Below are 17822 nucleotides of genomic sequence, written 5' to 3' on the forward strand. Positions count from 1 at the left end.
TTTTGTCGCACAAAGTATTGTAAGGTAACGCTTTGCTTGGTATCTTGTGCTTGTTTTTGTTGGCAAATGAGACTGATTTTTAACTTCATCATGCCTTATTCTTCTTCTATTTCTTTTTTGAAATCTATTTGCTCAAAGGAGGTCAATAACAGACATCAGTGTGAGAAAATGTTACATCAGGTATAGATTTCTGTCAAGATTTCAAAGGCTTTCTCATTTTTAAAAATGAAAGGATTCAGATAATATGATATCCCCAAGAAAAGTTTTAATTACGGCTTTTCTTCAAATAATATTTGGAAATAATAAATAAACAAAAATGTCTAAATATAAACTACATCTTAAAACATTCATGCCAGTTTTTGCTTTTAGTGCTTCCGAGTTCCTGTCCTCAGGCCTCCCGTCCAGCATGTAGATGCTTCCCTCCTCCAGCACATTCTGCAGAGCTTGATAACAAGCAGATCATTTGAATCAGTTCTGTTGACCGAAGGAAACATCTAAAATATGCTGAACGGACGGGCCTGAGGACCGGATAGGGAAATGCCAAGGCAATCAATCATCTCTTGATGACCTATATTAACAAATAATAATAATATCAGTTCTAGATTTCATTTAGAACTAAGCAGAAGCAATAATATCACCAAAATAAAATAAGTTATATTACAAAAAAAAAGTCAGTTTGTTGTTCATCCTCTACAGTTAAATAACTATGCCATTAATGTTCGTGAGTGATCAAGACCTACATAAATGAAATATACATATGTTTCTCGGCCAGTATCTCTCCCTAATCCTCCATCCTAGGAATAAAGAAGTTCCTTCTGCTGACATCTGCTGCGTCTCCTCCTTATGGCAATGCATTTATTGTTTTTTCAAGTGGAACTCATGGATCTTTTCAATAGAATTAAAAGTGAAACTGCTCTTGAAGTTAAGCGCAAAGACATTTTTATGGCATACGCATTTTCATCTCAGCCACTTATGTTCTCTTTTCACCTGTGCAGACCCTGCATGGTGGTTTTACTGCTGGTCTCTGGTCTGTCTCCCCTGGTCTATGTCCTCTGGTCTGTTATCTCTGGAGAGAAAACCTTTCTGACTGTCATTTCCTGCAGGGTGGACCATGGTGGAGAGCAGTGGTTAAAACCTGGTCTGAGGAAGTGTAAGTTTGACTGATGAGGACAAAACAGCAAAGTGTCTGTTTGTCTTTCAATCAAAGGTTTTGATTCAATTCAATTCAGCTTTCTCTATGAAGTGCCAATTACAGCATAGTCATTTACAGACACTTTTACAGAGAAAACGCGACAGATCTACATGAGCATGCATTAGTGACTGTGGAAAGGAAAAACTCCCTTTTAACAGGAAGAAACCTTTGCAGACCCAGGCTCAGAGGTGGCGGCTTTCTGCTGTTCCGGTTGGGGTGAGGGGGACAGAAAGAGAAGGAGATAGAACAGACAGTTTGTTTTATCTACATACATTTCATATACAAACACAGAGTACAAAAAAAAAAAAAAAAAACACAGAGTACAGAGACTACAAGAGGAACAATTATCAATGACATGTGGTAATACATGAAATTACAGTAATACAATGAAATTACATTGAAAGCAGAGAAAGGAGCAGAACTGGGAGCCGGTTCCACATGGTGGGAGCCCGGGGTTAAGTAAATGTTTACACCCACTGGGTCTGGGTTACCTCAATTAATAAGTGGAGCAGCTGTTTTGATTGATGCTCAATTAGAATTGAATGCACCCATTGAATCCAGGCTGTCTCAATGGATCAGCTGCGATTGATGTTCTGTCTGCGATCCCTCAGTCATGGCTCTAGTCCACCTTGATTTATTCAAACATGACTGAAAAGGGAAGTCTGACAAAAAATTTCCTCGTTAAACTTCCTCTGAATGAACAACATGTCAGGAAGTCCAGAATGAAGAAATCCATCACATGTGTCAGAGGATGACTTTTCTCTTTTTCTCTCCATCAGATTTCTCTCAACTTGAACTGGATCCAAACTCAATGAGCAGAAAACTCAAACTGTCCAACAACAACAGGAAGGTGACATATATGGAGGAAGAGCAGCTGTATCCTGATCATCCAGACAGATTTGACATCTTGCCTCAGCTGCTGTGCAGAAATGATCTGAGTGGTCGAAGTTACTGGGATGTTGAGTGGAGAGGAAAGGTTTATATATCAGTGAGTTACAGAGGAATCAGGAGGAAAGGAGACATGAATGATGCTATGTTTGGATGGAATGATCAGTCCTGGACTCTGTACTGCTCTGATGAAGGTTACTATGTCAGGCACAATGGCAGAAAAACATCCTCCTCCTCCTCCTACTCCTCCTCCTCCTCATCCTCCTCTGGTAGAGTAGCAGTGTATGTGGACTGTCCTGCTGGCTCTCTGTCCTTCTTCAGAGTCTCCTCTGACTCTCTGATCCACCTCTACACCTTCAACACCACATTCACTCAACCTCTCTATGCTGGTTTTGCACTCTGGTCTTCTGGTTCTTCAGTGAGTCTGTGTCCTCTGTAGGAAGGATGGTCTCTGTCTCTGACAGCAGTCCTGTCAGGACCAATCAGAGATCCAGAGAACATCAGTGGAGTTCAGCAGGGTTCACAGACGGAGCCTCCAACACTTTGTAAATATGTCGTCAGTTTAAAGTCCGAGTAAAGCAAACTCAGCCATTTTCTTCCAAACACCTTAAATAGGTCATAAATGTATTTCTTTACAACATATAAAAGTCATTTCTCCATTTATGAGGTAGACTTCACAGACTTTTTCAGCGCCTTTGTGTTCAGGATTTAATGGGCGGGTCAGAAATGAGGGCTGCGTTACGTAACGGGGCCCTCATTAACATAAACCCGCCCCCGGATGCTGAAACGATATAAATACATCTAGCGCATTAGCATCAGTGGTTTTCCCGCTAGCTTTCGAGTCTCGGATAGCATCTCGTACGAAAGTTTGCAGCTTGCTAACCAGTCAATCAGTCAGCTAACCAGGCATGTCACCTCCATGTCGCTCCTGCATCTGTCCTGTGTGCCACAGTGTGCAGGGTAACGATGCCGTTAGCTAAATAAACCCGCGCGGCCCGCCTCGCAGGTTGTTCTCATCCCCGGGGGGGGTGTCGGCCCGGGGGGGTCAGCCCACCCCAGGCGAGGCGCAGCCGGGTCCTGGAGGCCTCCTCCCCGCGGAAGGACACATTTTTTTGTATTAATCAATAATATGCAAATTTACAGATATTTTACATGAAATGAGTGATAACTCGTGTCATCAAGACTTTTTTGCCAGAATAGGTATGTCTTGAGATTCTTACTTGTGTGCCTTGGACACACAACATTTGGCAACCACTGCACCTGACCAGTTTGAAGTGAGATGAAAGTAATCCAAAATTATTTAGAATACATTATTTTACTTGAGTAATACAAGGGAATACGTTACATGTGATATTTTAGGACATATAATCAGTTTAGTTTAGTTTAGTTACATTTTTTTATATGTTTCTTAAATGTCATAATTGTTTTGCACTCTTTGATTTCCTGTTTCAGAGCATTCCGTCAGTTCACTCCTTTCACGGCAATGCTTCTTTCTTTGATTTTGGTTCTGAATCTGGGTTTTTTGAACACGTCTATTCCTTTAAGATTGTATATACTAGTTCTTATTTCAAACATATTCTTAAGATTTACAGGCAATGAATTCCACTTTGCCTTATACATTTTTTTAGGATACTTCAATCAACAATATCATGAAATTTCAATACTTTCAGTTTGATAAATAATGGAATAGATGGTTCTCGATAATGACTGTTTGTAATTATGCTTAAAGCCTTTTTTTGTAAAATAACAATTGTCTGTAAATAAGATTTGCATGTCTTACCCCATACTTCAACACAATACATGAGATAAGGTAAAATCAAAGTGTTATACAATGTTAACAAAGCACAACTGTTCAGAAAAAAATTAACTCTGTGTCACACAGAAATGGCCTTCCCAATTTTCCCTTTGGTATAAGTAATGTGAGATTTCCACTTTACATCGTCGTCAATCATCACTCCTAAGAATTTTGTTTCTGTTACACGATGAATTTCAACTCCATCTATTTCGAGTTTTACTTTCACTTGTTCGTTTCTATTATTAAACAACATAAAATTTGTTTTTTTGGCATTTAGGATCAATCTGTTTAGATCAAGCCAGTGTTTTATTACTTTCAATTCTTCATTCACTACTTTTGTGACGTCTTGTATACTTTTACCTGAATGAATCAGTAATGTGGAGGGGAATACATTAACAAGTAGCCCTCGCAACACTGACCTTAGATTTGGCAGCCATGGTGGTCCAACCCAAGATGGAGGCCACCAGCTACTTAATGTCACTTCTGTGAAAACAGTGACAAAAAAAAAACATGTTACTGCAAGAGAGAGGGAGTCAGTCTGAATCTGTTTTGACAATAACCCGATGTGTCTCCATATTTTCCTTCATTGATTTTTTCTTTTTTTTACTTTATTTCAATCAGATCAATTCTGTGTATTATCCCCTATTGTGCATTGATCAGGATTTAAATGGAATTTAAACATTTTCTTGATTGTCTGATCTGATTTCTTCTAAAAGGCTACGGAAAAAAAAAATCTTTTGGCCTTTTGGATAAACAACTTTTGCTTCTATTGAATGTTTTGAAGGGTTTTTTTTTTGTGTGTTTTTGATGCTGTGGAGAAACATTATTCATGGCTGCAGCTGTAACTGGAATTTTTGTAATTGTGAAATAAAATTACATCATTGTTTGACAGGTGTGTGTGTGGCTGTGTCGTTTTCTGAGCATCTGAGGGGGTTACTGTCAGAGTCCTCCCCCCTGACTTGGTCTCCCATGCTGTCCTGTTGTCCTCGTCTTTTTGCCTCACCTCACGTTCCAGTCTTTCAGCCTATCGTGTCTTGTCTCTGTCGTCTCTCTGGGTTGGTTCGTCTTTCTTTCTTGGCTTCCTGGGTTTCCATGCTCTCGTCGTGTGCCCCCACTCACCCTGCACCCTCCTGTGTCACTGTTCTGCACTTCATGGATCCGGACTTCATAATGAACCTGTCGAGCCGTCATGTCCTGTGTGAGTCTGCTTTGGGATTTAACCTCGCTCGAGACACATCTGCCTCATTTTAAAGCTTCAACATGTTTTATGACTCCAAGCAGAGTTAATTTGACACGATGATTTTTAATTTCATTTTAGTCTCAGTCCCTCATCAAGTCACATGTTAGACTTTGTTTGATTTGGTTTCAATTAAAATGTAGTCCACAGCAATCCGTGCTAGTTTTAGTTTCATTTTAGTCTTTCAGTATTTTGACAGTTTTGTCATAGAAACGCAAACATTTTTCAAAATTGCAAGAATCACTGTGTCTAAACTAAGAATGTACCTTATCACTCTTGTATAAGTGTTTGAGGCCTGTTAAAACAAGTTAAGCACATAACCATGTTTTCTTCACAGCTTCAAGTTTATTGTATGAACGTATCTTTGAAGAAAGCTCAATAATAAGTAGAAAAAAGCTCAAATGTTCTTAAGATAACAGAAGAAGTTTGTAATAGTTTTACTTGTTTTGCCCATTTTAAGTGACCATTTTCTTAGTGTAATGAACAGGCCGTTAGGTGTGACTTGGCACTGCACTTTGCACTGAGCACTTTTTTCTCACTCAAAGCACTTTAAAATGCACACAGCACTTTGAAAGAAAACTAATTTGCACATGAAAGAATAAGGATTTGCACAACGATAGTCATTTTAAAATTATTCACTGGAAATCGTTTGTTGCCTGTCTGGTCGTGGTGTGTCACCTGCGGTGGCGGCGGCAGACCTGCAGAGACAAACATGACAAATGAAATTGGGGGATGTGTAATGTATGTGACTGTTTTTTAATTGGCTTTTCTTTTAGGTGTTGGTGTGCATGCAGTGAATGTGAGAAGGTGTTGGGCGTGTGAGTGTGGTGAAGTGTTTGATTTTTACTCACCTTCTGCTCTTCAATTCAATTCAATTCAGCTTTATTTATGAAGTGCCAATTACAACATGGTTGTTTGTAGACACTTTTACAGAGAAACCCAACAGATCTACATGAGCATGCATTAGTGACTGTGGAAAGGAAAAACTCCCTTTTAACAGCAAGAACCTTTGCAGAACCAGGCTCAGAGGTGGCGGCTTTCTGCTATTCCGGTTGGGGTGAGGGGACAGAAAGAGAAGGAGATAGGACAGACAATTTCTTGTATCTACATACAATTCATATATAAACACAGGGTACATAGGCTACAAGAGGAACAATCATCAATGGCATGTAGCAATACAATGAAATTACAGTATTACAATGAAATTACATTGAAACGAGAGAAGGAGCAGAACTGGGAGCTGGTTCCACATGGTAGGAGCCCGAGGTTAAGTAAACCCGGGGTTTACTGGACACCTCTGGCTGGACACCTCTTGTGTCCAGCCAAAAGATACTGGATGACACTAAAGAAGGTTCCGGGCTGGACCAAGAGTGGGAACGGGCAAAGGGAGTGGTTTCATGGATTTTAGGTATGGTTCAGGATTTCATTTATTTATTTGGGTAATCAGAAACCAGCTGGACAGTAACGTCGGGACGAGCCGGGTGGGATGATGGATCCAGGCAACTGGCTGACCCATCCCAGGGCACGACGGCAGGTAGTCCCAGAGGGAGGCATGGCAGCGATGGACAGATTGGATATTCCAGGAGAGCAGCTGATCACAGTCGGTGCTCAGATGGCTAGACAGGGAGGATGGCGCCTCTAGGGAACCAGCTAAGCCTCACAACGGGACCCAAAGACACGGTGTCACAGGTTGGCATAGGCACGGCGTCGAAGGGTGCTTCTCCAGGGGAACAGCTGACAGTGGAGATATGAGCAGCAGGCCGCGGCCGATACACGGGAGTGATATTGCGAGTAGATTTCAAAAGTCCAAGTTAAAAGCAATAAAACAGGCACAGGCCTTAACAAACAGGTAAAATGTCAAAAAAAGGAAGCTGGGGCTTAAGAAGCTTAAAAAGAGCCTAAAAAGCTTTGGAGAACGGAGAAGCATAGCAACGCCAGCGTCCTCTCACTTCCTGTACAAGGCTAATACTAGGGGAAAAAAAGACCATTGTGCAGTTGTGCAGCCAATTTCCACAACATTTTTATGTAAAGTTTTTTTTTTTTTTTAAGTTGTTTCTGCAATGTTGAGACACTATGAAGTATGAAAGCTCACCTTCAAGTCAGACCACTTCTTTTTCACTTCAGCAGTAGTGCTAAGTCACTAATGATCTTCTCACAGCCTCAGACAGAGGACTGGTCTCTGTTCTGGTCCTGTTAGATCTCAGTGTTGCATTCGACACTGTTGATCATGATATTCTACTACAGAGACTAGAATTTACTATTGGGATTAAAGGTTCAGCATTAAACTGGTTTCAATCATATTTAACAGACAGGTTCCACTTTGTTCATGTTAATGACGATTCTTCAGCCCGGATCAAAGTTAAATATGGAGTTCCACAGGGTTCTGTTTTAGGATCTATCCTCGTCACATTATACATGCTTCCTGTAGGGAACATCATCAGGAAACACTCCATTAACTTCCACTGTTATGCAGATGATACACAGATCTACGTATCCCTGAAACCAGATGACACTGACCAACTTGTCAAATTAGAAGCTTGTCTTAATGACATAAAAACATGGATGAGTCATAATTTTCTCCTCCTAAATTCAGATAAAACAGAATTTATTTTATTTGGCCAAAAACACCTGAGAGAAAAATTATCTAATCAAATACTGACCCTAGATGGTGTTGCGTTAACTCCCAGTAACACTGTGAGGAACCTGGGAGTGACCTTTGACCAAGACTTATCCTTTAAAGCTTGGGTAGACGATGTTGTCCAAAAGCACTTTTTGTCATACTGAGTGAAATGCTCTTTGCCCCCTGGGAGAAGTCAATACATTATGTGTACGGAAAAAGGTGCAGAAAAAATCTGACAACTGTAGCGGCCAAAGGACAGTAAAAACTCCAACCAATCGTAAGGCGCGGACCACTCTTAAGGAACCAATCTAATCCCTTCGCCAATCTACCAGCCCCCTGCGCGTACATTTCAATGGCGTGCACTGGCCCTGGTTCAGAGCGTTGCCAAGGAGCTCTCGGCGCTCGCAGCTCGCGTGAAAATTAGAACGAAGTGGAGCGGGCGCGCTGCGCTCCTATGCTCGTTGTGTGCGGGCAGTCAGAAAGGTTAATAACACTGGAGGCGATCACAACCTCCGTGCGCGTGGCACTTCCGCGTCCAGTGCGTTAGCTCCCAACGGGAGCTCCTCCAATGGGGTGGGAGCTGGGCGGAGCCTTGGGGAGATGCTACATTCGTGCTACATGCTAGTTTTCCAAGATCGTGGACCCTAGCTTTAATTCCCACATTAAATAGGTCTGCAGGACCTCCTTCTTTCACCTGCATAAAATTTCTAAAATCAGGAACATGCTGACTCAAAGCGATGCTGAGAAATTAATCCATGCATTTGTTACCTCCAGAGTGGACTACTGTAATTCCTTGTTATCAGGGGGCCCCAATAACTGCCAAAAAAGTCTCCAACTCATTCAAAATGCTGCAGCAAGAGTTCTCACAAGAACCAGTAGGAGAGATCATATCACCCCAATATTAGCTTCCCTTCACTGGCTTCCCGTTAAATCTAGAATTGAATTCAGAATCCTCCTCTTAACCTATAAAGCCCTAAAAAACCAGGCCCCATCATATCTTAAACAGCTATTAGTCCCATACTGTCCCAGGAGAACGCTTCGTTCTCAGAGTGCTGGTCTGCTGGAGGTTCCTAGGTTCTCTAAAATTAGAACAGGAGGTAGAGCCTTTAGCTATCAGGCTCCTGTTATGTGGAACCAGCTCCCAGTGTCTGTAAGGGAGGCTGACTCAGTCTCGGTTTTAAAGACGAGGCTTAAGACCTTTCTATTCAACAAAGCTTACATTTAGGGGTCGCACCTGCTCTCTCTCTCTCTCTCTCTCTCTCTCTCTCTCTCTCTCTCTCTCTCTCTCTCTCTCTCTCAACTAGTATGCAACTGTTCTGTAAGGTGATGTTGGGAAAGTAAGTTGTGGATTTATTGTATAAATCTGTAAACCTGTGTCCACTTCAATGTAAATAAAATGATCTCTCTCCCTCTCTCTCCTTCCACTGTGGGAGACCAAAAAGCTAGAACACCAAAACCCTGGACGAAGAGGCTGTCTCTTAGTGGACAAGAGCCATGACTGAGGGATCGCAGACAGAACATCAATCGCAGTTGATCCATTGAGACAGCCTGGGTTCAATGGGTGCAATTATAATTGGGCATCAATCAAAACAGCTGCTCCACTGATTAATCGAGGAACCCGGACCCAGCAGGTGTAAGCGTTTACTTAACCCCGGGCTCCTACCATGTGGAACCGGCTCCCAGTTCTGCTCCTTCTCTCGTTTCAATGTAATTTCATTGTATTACTACATGTCATTGATGATTGTTCGTCTTGTAGCCTATGTACCCTGTGTTCATATATGAATTGTATGTAGATACAAGAAATTGTCTGTCCTATCTCCTTCTCTTTCTGTCCCCTCACCCCAACCGGAATAGCAGAAAGCCGCCACCTCTGAGCCTGGTTCTGCAAAGGTTCTTGCTGTTAAAAGGGAGTTTTTCCTTTCCACAGTCGCTTATGCTTGCTCATGTGGATCTGTTGGGTTTCTCTGTAAAAGTGTCTACAAACAACCATGTTCTAATTGGCACTTCATAAATAAAGCTGAATTGAATTGAATTGCACCCGATGGCACAGACCACATTGTGGTCACCTGCGCTCCCACTCAACGTTTTTCCATTTGTTTGTCACTCCACTGCTGTGTCCTCCAAAAAGGACAGAAGACCGGCTCTCCACCTCACCAATAAGGGTTTGGATTTCTGTCCGAGGCCCCAACGTCCAGCAGCCAGAGAGGGACCCGCAGCATCACCTCAAACCTCCACACAGTGGCAGATCGACTGCCTACATGCGGCTTGTCTCACCTGCCAGCCGACACTTGTGTTCTGCGCCTGCAGCGAGATGCTGATCGCCCTTGAGAAGGAAAAGCTGCGTTGTACTCCGAGCGATTAAATTGTAAATGCCATGATTATACACACTTTTGCTTGTTTGGCTGATCAAAAACTGTTTTTCTATCGTTTTCGTTTGTTTCTTTACGTTAGGAACAATATTTAAAATGTTGCTTTTTTTTATTTGAGTGCTTCAACCACAACCCGCCCGAATGTAATTAAAATCTTAATTTTTCGACACGTCATCCGCCCGATCCGCGGTTATCAAAGGGCTCCGTTGGTGTACCCGCAATCCACTCAACTCCAGTATGTCACAGCGCTATGTGCCGCACCCTCTCATGTACCTGAATTTCATTCATGAGTTAATTTGCATACCCATATATGGTGCCAAGGGGTGGAGTTGGGGCAGGATTGTGGATGGGATCGACCACCGTCATGTTCTCCGCAGGATTGGGATCCATTACTTGGCAATTGCGTACAGCTGTGCTGCCGACTTTTTTTTAGCTCCTGAATTTTTTTTTGCTGACAGAAGTTTGCGTTGCGTTCCCACACACAATTATTGTTAGATTTTCTCGCAGAGTTTTATAGGTAAGCCCCGAGGACAGTTCCTCTGCTGACCTGCTCCACCTCAGCTTTGTTGATGTGGATGGGGGGATGCTGGTCTATCCTCTGTCCCCTGAAGTCCACAATCATCTCCTTAGTTTTGCTGATGTTCAGGTAGAGGGTATTTTCCTGACACCAGGTGGTCAGAGATTTCCCCTCATCTCTGCAGGCACTCTTGTCGTCGTTGGTGATGAGGTCGAGGATGGTGGTGTCGTCTGCAAACTTGAGGATGATGTTGGGGCTGTGCCTGGCGGTACAGTCGAGGGTGAACAGGGAGTACAAGTGTGGACTGGGGTGTCCCAGTCCTGAGAACGAGTGTGGAGGAGAGATGACTGCCGATTCCCACCACCTGGTCCGTTGGTGAGGAAGCCCCATGTCCAGCAGCAGATGGATTTCTCCAGGCTCAGGGAGGTGAGCTTGGTGACCAGTTTTGGAGGAGATAACAGTGTTGAATGCCAAGCTGTAGTCAATGAAGAGCATTCTCACATAGGTGTTTTTCCTTTCCAGGTGACTGAGGGAGGTGTGAACTGCGAGAGCACTGGTGTCGTCTGTAAACCTCTTAGCTCGTCACGCAAACTTCAGGGGGTCCAGGGTGTCAGGAAGGGAGCCACAGATGTGCCTTTTAATTATTAGCTCAAAGCACTTCATGATGACATATGTAAGTGCTATGGGCCGACAGTCATTAGGACAGGATGCTGTGGGGGTGAATGGATGTGAACGACGATGGCGGTCTAGAAGATGGTGGGCACGATAGACTGGCTCAGAGACAGGTTGAAAATGTCAGTAATTGGAGATGGTGGAGATTAGGTTTCTGCATCCAAATATCTGATCAACAGGAGGTTTGCTATTGTTCTTCCAGCAGGTTGATTCCAGACTTGATGAAGGTCTGATGGACATGAAGAGCAGCCAGAAACTCCTAAAGGCTCAGATGGATGAAGCAGAACACCTTGTACGGGCCGCTCTCCTGGTTTCAGTGAAGAAGTGATGAACAAGTCCCACCAAGCTGAACTTCTTCTCCTTCAGCACATTCAGCTCTCTGAAGGTGAATGGAAATGTGAAGTGGATGTCCTGGTTGTCTTTGTCTTCAGCCCAGTCCAGAGTGAACTTCTGTGTCAGGACTGTTTTCCCAATGCCAGCCACTCCCTTTGTCAGCACTGTTCTGATTGGTTGAGATCTTCCAGGTGGGATTTTTAAGATGTCTCCTGGTCTGATGCTTGTTTCTGCTCTGTCTGCTGTCCTGGATGCTGTTTCAATCTGTCTGACCTCATATTCCTCATTGACCTCTGCAGTCCCTCCCTCTGTGATGTGGAGCTCTGGGTAGATCTGGTTCAGGAAGGTGGACTCTCCTGCTTTAGAGACTCCCTCAAACACAGACTGGAACCTCTTCTTCAGGCCACATTTCAGCTTCTGTTGGCAGACTGGAGCAGAAGTTCCTGAAAATTAAAACCAGCCAATGAGTTGAGTTTATGGAACACTGAATGGACCTGGTAGTAACCAGGTTTAATGATTTTTTTGTAAATGCAATACCAAACCTGGCAGAAAAATTACTGCATCAACAGAAGGGGATGAGTTATTAACAGATAAAAACCCAAATCCTATGTTTCTTTAAGGCAATGACAAATTAGAAGTCATAGAAAGTGTTAATTCTAATAACAAAACATCAACAGACTGTGATTATATTGACATATTTGTCATTTTAAAAAGTTATTATGGGGTTTTCCCAGTCAATGGCCCGCATTTTTTTATTTATTTTTTTTTATTTTTATCATTTCAAACAGGACAATGCAAATAAACAGCCAAAGTTGTACAATAATAATGACGCACACCATTTCGACAGACCTGTTTTTGATCTCCCACAATTCTCCCAAATCCTCAAGAAAATCTTGAATAGCATCCATCCATCCATTTTCTACCGCTTGTCCTTTTCAGGGTCGCGGGTGGCTGGAGCCAGTCCCAGCTGCAGCGGGCAAGGGCGGGGTACACCCTGGACAGGTTGCCAGTCTGTCGCAGAGCTAACACAGACAGGCATACAACCATTCACACAGAGGGGAAATTTAGGGTGACCAATTAACTAAATTGCCCCGAGGTGTGAATGGATCTTGAATAGCAGATTAGATAAACTCAGAGACAAATGTAACTTAGGGTGTTTCCACACTTACCCACTTTCGCTCGACCTAACAGAGTTTTGGACCGAGCACGACGCGACCGGGTTGGTGTGAAAGCGCCACTCGCTCTAGTTGTCGCTCTAACTCACTCGCTCCGAGAGTGGCTGAATGGGGTGGTCTCGGAGAGACTTGGGTCGACCTGGGATGCGGCGTGGCAGATGTGTGAAAGCACACCGGTTTTAGCTCGACCCAAAGTCTTGATATTGCGCATTTATGAACTACACAGGCACTGTAATCAGCTCAATCCCGGGAAAAGTGATCACATTTCAAAACGGCATAAAGAAGAAAGTCTCTGCCGCTCACTCTCGAGCAGACTCGCGTGATAACGATGCTTTCTTTCCACTGGTTGTTGCGCAAGGTACTTACTAGACAAGAAATCTCTCTATATTCTGGACGAGGGGTCTGCAACCGGCGGCTCTGGAGTCATGGCTCTTTAGTCCCTTTGTAGCGGCTCCATGACGCTTTCACATAAAATGTTCACTGTTCTGAACTTAAACTTTCTGTGAATGAACAACATGTTAGGAAGTCCAGAAAGAAGAAATCCATCAAATGTGTCAGAGGATGAGTTTTCTCTTTTTCTCTCCATCAGATTTCTCTCAACTTGAACTGGACACAAACTCAATGAGCAGAAAACTCAAACTGTCCAACAACAACAGGAAGGTGACACGTGTGGAGGAAGAGCAGCCGTATCCTGATCATCCAGACAGATTTGAAGACTCGACTTATCAGCTGCTGTGTAGAAATTATTTGAGTGGTCGATGTTACTGGGAGGTTGAGTGGAGCGGAGATGTTAATATATCAGTGAGTTACAGAGGAATCAGGAGGAGAGGAAGCGGTCATGAGCGTATGTTTGGATGGAATGATCAGTCCTGGACTCTGAGTTGTTCTGATCAAGGTTGCTATGTCAGGCACAATGGCAAAAAAAAAATCCTCCTCCTCCTCCTCCTCCTCCTCCTCCTCCTCCTCTGGTAGAGTAGCAGTGTATGTGGACTGTCCTGCTGGCTCTCTGTCCTTTTTCAGAGTCTCCTCTGACTCTCTGATCCACCTCTACACCTTCAACACCACATTCACTCAACCTCTCTATGCTGGATTTAGACTCTCGTCTTCTGGTTCTTCAGTGAGTCTGTGTCCTCTGTAGGAAAGACGGTCTCTGTCTCTGACAGCAGTCCTGTCAGCACCAATCATAGATCAGAGAACATCAGTGGAGTTCAGCAGGGCTCACAGACGGAGCCTCCAACACTTTGTAAATATGTGGTCACTTTAAGTTTCAGGATGTTTTCTAACCTCCTCAATGGAGACGATGAGGAAAGGACTCTTCTGATCACAGTTTGACGTTTTTGTTTTTCTCAGTTTTTTCATGTTTGGTTTAAGTCATTTACAAGTAACTCGACACAGTGATGGTTGTGACAGAGGAGATGGTATCGGGTTTCATGAGAAAGTCTTTTCTCCCTGACAGTCAGTGAGACTGTCTCATCGCGGACATGGTGGTGGTGGCCCAGACGGCACTCATCCTCAACAGTAGGCGACATGAGAGAAACGTTGGTCACGAATCCAATGTTTCTAATGCTAAAAGAAGCAGATGTATGAGATATCACCGTTCTTATCCAGGTTCTGACCAATGTCCAAGTTTCTGGGAGTGACTAAATAGAACTGGGCACAGATTTGGCTTTAGGATCCATGGATCATCTCAGACAGCAGTGTTAGCTCAAGTAGGATTCTTAGTGGTGTGTTGAGATAAGCAGTGTCACAGATTACATGCAACAGTGCCACCTATTTACAATACAAAACACGAGAAACTGTATTGCGTCGCAGTGACAGTTTAAATTTGGTGTATTCTGAATCGTTACTTTCCCCAAAAAGCGATTACTTTTAGGGATTACTTTGTGGCAGTGGTTCCCAAACAGTGTGCCGTGAGAGTTTGTGACATCCAAACATTGTTTTTGCAAATTGCAGTTCGAGCGCACAGTAAAACAACCACAATGTGGTCAGATACGATAATTTTTTAAGTCCGTCTTGCCAGAGTCCTGCAGAAGCTCCTGATTTGGTTTAATAAGGTGACAGCTTCTTGTTTTGTGTTTCTGTGCTTCTGTGCAGAGTAACAGAGTTCCACCGCCACCTAAAGGTCTGATATATGAACTCCATGGCTTTGAGTCGCTTCATGATGTCCTGTGGATGCAGAGATACAGACACACTTGAGCCCCAAATTATTCATATTCCAGGCAACTTTATGCTCAGTTACTTTTATTCAATCAGGGAGTTTTTTGACCAGAAATGATACAGGCTTCTTCCAAAAGTTAATAAGATGGTGTACAAGAAGCACCATTGTGGAAAGAAAATATTTCTCACTTTTTATTTACATTTGAACAAAAAGTGGCATGCCAAGAGTTTTTCACAGGTTTCTCAATAATAAATAGAAAAGCCTTCATTACCTATTACAGCAGTCAAACTCTTCCTATAATTAGTGAGCAGCTTTTTTCATGTCTCCACCAGTATTTTTGATCATTCAATTTCAGTACTGACCTCCAACTGATTTGTTTTCAGCATTTCCTTCATTCAGTCCTCATAGCATGTCCCTCTAAAGAGACATCTGTCTCCAGGGACCTGCTTGGATTTTAGGATGTCCCTTCATCAATAAAATTACAGAAAAAATATTATTTTTGATTTTGAAAAATGATAATAAGACAAAATATTTACAATAGCACAAGTTTCAATGTCTCGAACACACAGAGCTACCACAAGTCTAACCCCCCCACTGTAGCTTTCACTACTCACATTTCTTTCTTCATTTCTGCAGTTTTCTTTTCTCATTTTTAACTTCGTGACCTGTCTGGTTTTAATGCTGCAGTTACTGCTCTGATGATGTTATACATTTTTTAACATAATTTTCATAATCTTTGTATTAAAGGTGCTGTAGGCAGGATTTTGCTAGTCAATGCTAATTTTTCTGTGTTTTCTTTGCATTAAATGTTAGAATATCCATTGATAATCATTCAGGAGTGTAGCATAATTGCACTACCGCAAGGGCGCAGCGTTTCCATCTGTCTCTGTTCTGAGCTGAAAAGGAATCTCGACAGCTCCAGGTATCTTTGACCAATCAGAAGAGCCCCTGAGGCTCTAACCGTGATTGGTCGAGGGACGTTCGTCGCACGTTCTTGTGGGAGGGGCTTAACTTGCGTAAGGGTGTGATTTCAGAGAAAACAGGACCGGATTGGCTGTGTTGGGTTTCAAATCGCCATCTTAGATGGGTCAAATCCCCATCTTGCTTAGGTAAACCTAAGCAAGATGGCGGAGATGCAGAATCCTTCCTACAGCACCTTTAAAGGAGCACAGCGCAGTTTGCTCGTTTTATGCGAAACACCGACCCCTGCAGGCCTTAGGCGTAACTGTAGCTTAGTGAAAAGCTCGTGTCTGTGCCTTGTGCCCATGTACGTGCACAGAAGAGGGGAACTCCTTCCTCGCTCTTTTAGCAGCGCTCGAGTAAAATGTAAGTTTCTTCTGCCTGCTGGGGTCTGTGCTGGAGTTGTGGCAGTGCCAGAAGCCGGTCTTTTCTTACTTTCTGGAAGCTCCATCCTCAGTACTGCTCAGTTGTTGCTGCTAAGCGTCTGGCGGAGTAATGGCAGACAAATCGAAACTTAAGAATTACCAGGCCAGCAGGAGCATGCATTACGTCAGGCTCAGAGCGATTCGTACCCGAATCACTCATATTGCTGTGCCTTCAGTGCCCTGCACAGGAAAATAGGAGCGACTGCGATTATGCAAAAATAGATCTTGCTGCCCATCAGGCAAAGGTGAAAACGTGTGTGGGTGTGAATAATAGACAATTTAATATTTAAAACTGCGCTGTGCCCCTTTAATCAATAATATGCAAATTTACAGATATTTTACATGATATGCATGATTACTCATGTTCGTGTGCCTTGGACACAAAACATTTGAGAACCACTTCGATAGACCAATTTGAAGTAAGCTAAAAGTAATTCAAAAGTGTTTTGAATACATTACTTTATTTGAGTAATCCAAGGGAATACTTTACAGATTACATTTTAGGACATGTAATCAGTAATATGTAGGGGAATACATTAACAAGCAACCGTCCCAACACTGACCTTTGATTTTGCAACCATGACCTTCCAACAGGAGATGGAGGTCACCAGCCAGAGTCCTGCACGGGTTCAGTTTTCAAGACCCGCCCCGGCCCGACCCGGGGACGTACAAACCCGCAACCGAACCGCAAACCCGCGCATCAGCCCGATGAGTACCGCGACCCGATCCGACCCGTCGAAACACGACCCGCAGCCCGACCCGTAACCCGTATTTAAAGTCATCATTTTGGGTCACAGTGTCTGCATGCATACAGAATATCGCCACAGTTCAGCTGCCAGTGACTAAATAACACCTGAATGAAGCAGCTCTTCCAATAAAAGCCTGACTTCAGTCATGAATCATCTGTCCTGCTGTTCTTCTCCCATACAACTGTAAAAACACTCGTTTGTTACGTTTAATGCTTTTAAACTTTTAATCTCTTAAAGGTAACTTTACGTGTGTAATAGACTTACTTTCTGTCAAGACTTGAGCGGCGGTCAGCAGTTACGAGCATTTTTAATTAGAATCCATCGAGAAGAAAAGTAATCCATCAGGGAAACACTTTAATGTTTGAACACTTCAGGAACATTACAAAGTGATAGTTGTGCGTTTTATCCATTTATTTCTCAAATATCTAAATAGCTATTAACTGTTTTGGAAGTGGCGCTTGTTAGACGGCGGCAGACCGTTTGATGCTCTGGTCCAATCACAAACTGTGTTATTAGATGGTGAAACGCAATTAAACAGCTGAGCCGATGACTGTCACAAAATAGCGGAAGCGACCCTCAGAGAGTAAATAATGGCCAAGATAATTTTCTGTAGTTTGCTCAACTAACTGAAAAGCCCGGAAATGGATGCAGAAGAGCCGCAGTGCTGCAGACAGTCGCAGCAGACGGATCACGTCACAACGTTTTTATTTTATTTATTATTATTTTATATTG

General features: G+C 43.0%; 2 protein-coding genes across 2 annotated transcripts in view; both read left to right on the plus strand.

Annotated features, from left to right (window-relative positions):
* LOC115401620 (NACHT, LRR and PYD domains-containing protein 3-like) overlaps window positions 1–17822 on the plus strand; it is a 257799-nt gene that overhangs the window by 31846 nt on the left and 208131 nt on the right. The gene's annotated exons all lie outside the window — the stretch shown is intronic.
* LOC115401623 (stonustoxin subunit beta-like) lies at window positions 1463–4766 on the plus strand. Its single transcript, XM_030109908.1, has one exon. It carries the CDS (start codon window positions 1932–1934, stop codon window positions 2517–2519), a length of 588 nt encoding a protein of 195 aa, XP_029965768.1. The 5' UTR covers window positions 1463–1931; the 3' UTR covers window positions 2520–4766.

This window comes from Salarias fasciatus, chromosome 15 (genome assembly GCF_902148845.1).
Source record: "Salarias fasciatus chromosome 15, fSalaFa1.1, whole genome shotgun sequence".
Lineage (NCBI taxonomy): Eukaryota > Metazoa > Chordata > Actinopteri > Blenniiformes > Blenniidae > Salarias > Salarias fasciatus.

Bases quoted from the DNA above. Each gene is read 5' to 3' on its own strand.
- LOC115401623 (XM_030109908.1), top strand. From the start codon at position 1,932: ATGTGTCAGAGGATGACTTTTCTCTTTTTCTCTCCATCAGATTTCTCT.